Below are 7,745 nucleotides of genomic sequence, written 5' to 3' on the forward strand. Positions count from 1 at the left end.
ACTTTTTATGACATGCATTAATGTTATTTTGAAATATAATTTATATATATATAATTAATTTATTATATATAGACTATCTCGAAACGGTACCAGTAACGAAATATTTCATTCTACTACCTTAATCGAAACAGTCACCGAAACGGTATTCAAAACATTGGATTTGAAAATTGCTCTAATTAGGATTGAGTAAAAATCTGAAAATCCAACTCTGATAAAATGGAGTCTGAGTTGGATTTCTTTTTTAATTTTCAGTCGGAGTCGGAGGTGTTGTCGCTAGACCCACACCGATCTGATCCAACTCTAACTTTATGCTCCAATTTTTCCTTCCAATTCTGACTCCGACTTTGAATCCGACTCCGATAATGTACATAGGGCTGCAAACGGGCCGGTCCGGTCCAGTCCGGCGATGGACTGAAAATTTTCGGTCCATTATTTTTCCGGACCGGACCGAACCGAACACCCAAAGGGACCGGACCGGACCGATAGCTATCGGTCCGGTCCGGTCCGATAGCTATCGGTCCGGTCCGGTCCAGTCGGTCCGCCCTCTTTTTTTTTTTTTAATAATTAATAAAAAAATTTATTTAAAATACTAAATTAAACTAAGTGACTTATTAATGTGGATTATGTAACAAACTCAATAAAAAAATATTTTATATGGTCAATGATAATAAATTAGATGAAAATTATATTATTAATTTATATAATTACTATATAATTAACTAATTGATATTATATATTTATTAATTCATAGAATATTAACAAGTGTTAATAGTATATTTAAAATTTTATATTGTTAATAGTGATAGGTTAAATGAAGATATATATAAAATATTGTTAATTTATAGAATATTAACAAGTATTAATAATATATTTAAAAATTTATATTGTTAATTGTACAATTATTATATATAAAATATATATAAAAAATATATTTTTTTTTAATTTTTCATTCGGTCTGGTCCGGTCCGAAAAAACTGTGGACCGTGGACCGGACCGAATGATTTCGGTCCTCTAAAATATGGACCGGACCGGACCGGTCTAAGTCTCGGTTCGGTTCGGTCCGGACCGAAACGGTTGGTCCGGTCGGTCCGACCGGACCGTTAATCACCCCTAATTGTACATATGTTATAAAAATATTTATTTATCTATATATTTATCATATATACTAATACAGTTATATAACTAGAACTTATATAGCTAAATTCAATAATATACTACTATGAGCTAATTATTATAAAATAATATAATTATACTATAATATAAATAGACTAAATATAGTTTAAGGTGGTGCTCACCCCTAGCTCGAACTAGTTGCCACATGGTGCAATCCTAGGTGTTACTATTCATTCAAATAATTGTGAAACTTATTATTGACCATAAAATCCTAAATAATCATATAAGTCTAATGATGGAATTTGTTTCACGAAATTTGACTCCTAAGTACCTTAATTAAAAAAAAAAGCACTCCCATTCACTATTCATCTAGATAGTTGGAAACGTATTATTCATTGTAAAATCTTAAATATTCATCCAAGGTTAGTGGTGCAACTCATTACACCAACTTGTACTCCTAAGTGCCTTAAATAAATAGAAGGACAACTCGATCACTATAGTGGGTTGGGATCCAACTTTGTTCACAAACTAAATAGAAAAGATTCGTGAAATATTTTTGGGATTTCACAATGTTTTCTTTGGGGTCATTACATTTTCAATATGAGTATATATATGATCACTATATAAATAACACATATTTTTATATTCTATATATACTAATACTGGAGTCAGAGAAATAACTCAAAGGCTAAAGTTGGAGGTCGAAGTTGGAGTCGATCAGAAAACAGTTCCGGCCCTGACTTTAAACTCGACTAAAAATATAAAAAAACTCCAACTTTGACTCTGTTTTATCGAAGTTCCGACTCCAACAATGCGGAGTCAGTACCAGAGTCAGATATTTAGATTTTTGCACAGCCATAGCCCACTTGCCTAAAAAGAAAATTCTTTATCGTATATATTTTCACTAGATACTACCACTTATTATCTCAATTCTCATCATTCTTTCATTATTTTATGACGTGGTATTAGATGATTATAAACTATTTATTATATTTTAGTTATGAATCTATTATTTAATGTTACATTATGAAAAGATTTGAGAATAATGAGAAAATAGATCATAAATTAAAATTTTCTTTTCACTATCACAATTATTTTGTGAATTCTTTTCCATTGATAGACTATCTCCAAATGGGGATTATGACTATTCATACTGCGGTGGCACTCCTGCAAAATGACACGTTGTAGTGCCACATTAACGCATAGAGAAGTCTATGTGTTTATCCCGTACTTCTAACATTACTCGCCACGTCAACACAAGATAGAAAAGTCTCCATGTTTATCCCCTACTTCTATCATTCTTCGGATTTTAAATATATGGCTTATGAAGTGCATTAATTTGTGCATAATAACAAACAAACATAAAAAATCACTACCATTTTAGGTTCAAATTTGGAACGATCAATTCAATTCAATTTAATATTAAATTGAATTTAATATTTAAATATTTAACTCTCAAATATATATATTTACAGCAAAAATTCTATGTGCAAGGCACGTATAATTTCCAGTTGAAACGCTTTACTAAAATAAAACGATAAATATTATAAATTAAAGACTAATCATAAATTAATGATATTAGTCCAACGAATATTATTTATTTTTCTCAATTATTGTATAAAATAAGATGAAGAATAATTGCTATTTTTTCAATTAATATTATATAAGAATAATAATAAAATTTTTAAATTTTAAAAGAAATATAAAATCTTTTCTATGAATTATTACGCATAGATCACTCTCACCTAGGCGAGCAATAACATCTTGCGTTGGGGCAAGCAAAGAGTGCTCATAACCCATTGAGAGCACCCTGAATAGTAATAGTGCCCACCCTAAAGCGAGCATCGCAAAATAATTCTAGAGCTCGCCCTCGAGAAAGAAAAAATCACGCTTGAGGCAAGTGTAAGCTTTCACACCCAAAGCAAGCAAAGACTGGTCGCATCGAGCAAGCAAAAACATCTTGCATTGGGCAAGTAACAAGTGCTCGCAATCTAGAAAGAAAAAAAAAAAAAAGTGCTCGCAATCTGGGTGAGAAGAAATTCAGGATTGAGGTGAGCATAAGTGCTGGAATATGGTTCTTCGTCTCCGAACAATCAACAAGGTGAGCACTCCACCCGCCCCATCACGGGCAAAATATGCTAGTTCGATCCAACCAAACATTGCGCAGGATAACTGGGCAGTGCAAGAATATAAACAACTGGCTCAGGATCACCATCAAGGCTAGTCTCGCCAACACATTGTTCGGCATAACCGAGCTGAGTAAGAAAATCAACCTTGCTCGGGTGATCCCGATCAAGGCTAGTCCAATTGACATAGAGCTTAGGATAACCGAGCAGAGCTAGAAAATGACCCTTGCTCAAGATCACCAAGCATGCCAGTTTGATCCAAACACTGCTTGGAATAACCGAACAAAGAAAGAAAATTACCTTTGCTCATAGTGCAACGGTTATTTTCTTTGCACACACATATATACAATATGTGTGTGTGTGTGTAGACACACACCAGCACTAAGCTTTATTCTTGTAGCCCGTGGCATGCACTTCCAACAATTAAAAATCCTATGTATCTACATCTCTATTTGTTAGAAATTCTAGATCAAAGTATGTAAAGAATCCATATTACCTTGTGTGACAAATCGTAGATCTAGTGCAGTTGCTTTACAGATTTTCGTCAATCATTGTTGTTCATCCGAAATCATTTCCATTGATAGCAAAGTGTGCTACGTGATAAGACTAGAACAACACTCATATATTCTACAACCTAAATGTCGAGACTAGAGAGAACCAACACACTGAGAGAGAGATTATGTCTGTAGGGCAAGTACATCATCTAAGGAGGGGAGTGGTTATATAAATCAAAGGCCAGACATTAAGCCACTTCATAACCTATATATAATGAGCATATGAATTGGAGGGAATACTGCCCACTATGGATGGCTTTTATTACACTATTCCTTTTACCCCTATCGTGGACAGGTTATGCATGCGCAACTAATTAAGACCGACCTTTAATTTACCAATCTACATAGAAGTAAACTAGTTAGGTCAAAACGTCTGGTGGTGACCAAAATATTTAAGTTGAAAAGTAGAAAAAGTTTCAATGTATTAGGCTGGAATTATATATATAATTTGCAAACTCAATCACAAATCTTCCACATGGCTAAAGAAAAAGATCATAGAAATAAATATACATATATACTTACCACATGTACGTCTTCCTTCATGACAAATCATTCTGATCTTCACATGACGTTCATGTGAACGGACGACATCATACCTTTCCTCGCTATCTCTTCCAAGACTAGGAGTACGTACTACTACGCGTCCGCAGCCTTGTAATTATTTGAAAAAAATGAAAAAAAAAAAAAAATCATAAAAAATTCTATTTAGCATCCTCTCATATATAATCCCTTAAGTGACGTCAAATAACTGGATGTTACATAATAGATGATAAATAGTTTTTGAATTATTTAATACCAGATTATTAGATAATGATGGATGAATATATATCGAATAAATATAGATAGAAGTTACTATTAAGAGCATCCATTTTGTACACATGATGTGGCATCATCTAGACCACACATCTCCACAAGTGAGTGTTGAAAACAATCAACTAGAAGCAGTCATGTAGTGAATATAAAATATGTACTGCTATAGTGACTTCTGATCTCTAGCATTACTCATATATAACAGTACTACTTCTCTTCTTAATTATCAAGGGTATCGATTGTATTAAGTATTGCGCTTGCATATCTCAAGGATTAATTGATGAAAGCGCCTCTCTCTCTCTCTCTCTCTCTCTCTCTCTCTCTATATATATATATATATATATATATATATCGTTTTCTTACAGCAGCCGGAAATATATGTTTGTATGGTTTGATTTTCAATCTTGATCATGTGAATTCAGTTTCCTACGCTCTACCAAAAGTCAAGCAGCCCTTGTAATTATGTCAAAAATTCAGCAAATCTATCCATGACATACGGAGTAGCTAGCTAGCAGCTTCAAATTATCCAAGTTCTTATTCAGCGAACAACGTGCGTACGTACATGTTCTGGCACTATCATGTTGAAAATGTATGTGTAGTTTGATACGTGAGCTGTTTTTTTCAAACTCCAACATGGCGCGCAACATCATGCAGCAAGTAACTGACTAACTGGCCGCCGAGTCACGAAAATTTGCACATGATGCATGACCTCTAGCTTGCTACGACATTCAAGTTATTCTTTTCTAGAAAAGTCTTCGCTGATTAATTTATTTAATCGATTTTATGACAATTCTTTTTGCGTTTATTTGTTCTTAGATACTAAGAACAGTCTTTATCATGTTTCAGATCTTATAGCATCATAGACTTCTGATTAAGTTATTATATGTTTTCCTTCTTTTTCATGCCCGGCCGTTTGGATTGAGAAGTGATTTCAACTCATCTTATCTCATCATTATAATTTTTCTAAATTTTCATACAAAATATAATAAACAATTCAAGTTTTTCAAATCTAAAAATAATAATAATATTAAAAAATAATATTATTCTAATATTTTATTCAACTCATCTAAAATCATCTTATCTCATCTCTCAATCTAAACGTGGCCGTTCAAGAGTAGCTAGAAATTAATTAATTTGTTCTTGGCCAGTCATGATCTTGAATTTCGTGATTGTATATGCATGTGTATATATAGATAGATCGATAGATAGATAGATAGATAGAGCTGAAGTCTTTCATAGTGATCTTAAAGTAATTAACGCCCTTAATTAAATTTGTAATATATACCTTCGATTAACATTAAATATAGGGTGGTATAGGATGGTGCTACGTACTTACCCCAATTGACCGAAGTTTTGAACCGAGTGCATTAATTTTTGCAATATTGCATGCATTTTATCAATTAAGATCAACTTCGGGGGCTAATTAAGCAGCGTTTTCCCTCATGATCAAAATATAAGGGAAAAAACAAAGAACTATGTAATTATATTATGACCCGGAAATTGGTTCAAAGTGATCTAGAAGTTAGCGAGATGTATAATTGGTAAAGGTCAGACAATAGTACCAGTGGTCGGTCCTGTACGCTACGTGGTGAATGATCCTGAACTAGAAGATGAGAGCAATTTGTACGTACTTCAATAATTCTTTTAGTTAATTTTATGGTCAGAATCATTCTATTGAACAAAGGAGTCGTGAGAAGACTGGTACTTAGGTTGGAAAATTTTGGGTGTTGATCATCGCCAAGCTTGCCCGCCCTATATAAAGGGTGCATGCATGATTTGATCTCAATATCTTTCAAGAGCAACCCGTCTTTGCTATTCAATACACAAAACGAGCATGGCAATCAAAATCCAATCTTTGCTTTTCTTGGGGCTCATTGTAAGCTTTGTCTCTTCAGCTTCCGCCATCGCAGGAACTGCCACATATTATAATGTTTATGTTCGTGAGTATTTATCAAATCCTAGCTCTCATTTTCTTCATGATCTTCTTGAAGTTATTAAGTTTATGGTAGATGCAAGATATATTTAGATTCTAATTTTTATGTATGCACACCGCCTACTCATGCATATTAGATTTGATTACGGTTCACATCATTAATTGAACTAAGTACCATATTTTTTGCAAAAGTTATTCTATTATCAAGTCGGTGAGTAAATCACACAATTTATATCATTTAAATAGTAAGATTTGATTTGTAAGATTCATATTTTAAAAATTATTTTTTAAATCAAATTATAAATATAATTTTTCTTTTTGCAATGCTCCAAACTACCAACTTTGTTACATAGTATATTTAAACTAATTAATAAAAAGCTGCAATATTGTGTACCATCTAATAATGCTTGTACGTATGACATGAGTACCCTTTATTAGATATAAACATCATGTGGTTCATATATATATAATGTGTTGGATTTTGATTTCATGCAAGCTTACGGCCTAAATATTGCTTATATATATGTGAATGTTAGCATCTGCATGCTATGGCTACCAAGACCAAGGCGTTATGATCGCAGCAGCTAGTGATGCTCTGTGGGACAACGGGAATGCATGCGGTAGAATGTATAGCGTTAGCTGTACAGGCCCTACAAACGCAGGGGTGCCACAACCTTGTAGGAATGGTCCAGTCACGGTGAAGATTGTTGATCGTTGCCCTTCCCCTGGATGCCAAGCAACCATTGACCTCTCTCAGGAAGCCTTCTCCCAGATTGCTGATCCTGCTGCTGGAAAAATCAACATCGACTACAATCTGTAAGCCAAACACGACATTAATTCCTTGGTCTTTCTTAATTTTCTTGGTTTTATAACATTACTAATTACTTTAGAATTTCAGTATTAGTAATATATATACGTACCTAGTGTAATATGTTGGCTAATATTGTACTGTTGTTTGTGGTTTTCAGGGTTTGATATATTCTCCATAAAGAGTTCGAGATCATGCTCAATAAGCTGTTTCTAAAGCAAGCTAGATTACTAGTTTTGATAATAATGTTGAAATAAGATAGAAGAAGATCAATCATGGAAATCTGGCAGTTTCCACGGATGAAAACGACCTGTACTGAGCAGTGAAATAATATTAATTATATGTACTGATCTCTTCGCCTGATCTCTTAAGCAATAGAATAATTCTGATTTTTGGTGTTT

At 33.4% G+C, this 7,745-nt stretch overlaps 1 protein-coding gene across 1 annotated transcript; it reads left to right on the forward strand.

Annotated features, from left to right (window-relative positions):
- Positions 1-6,372: 6,372 nt before the first annotated feature.
- LOC108992001 (EG45-like domain containing protein) lies at positions 6,373-7,745 on the forward strand. Its single transcript, XM_018966435.2, has 3 exons — positions 6,373-6,543; positions 7,073-7,352; positions 7,505-7,745. The coding sequence occupies exons 1-3, from the start codon at positions 6,438-6,440 to the stop codon at positions 7,509-7,511; spliced, it is 393 nt and encodes a 130-aa protein (XP_018821980.1). The 5' UTR covers positions 6,373-6,437; the 3' UTR covers positions 7,512-7,745.

The sequence above is a fragment of the Juglans regia genome, chromosome 11, assembly GCF_001411555.2.
Source record: "Juglans regia cultivar Chandler chromosome 11, Walnut 2.0, whole genome shotgun sequence".
Taxonomy (NCBI): Eukaryota; Viridiplantae; Streptophyta; class Magnoliopsida; order Fagales; family Juglandaceae; genus Juglans; species Juglans regia.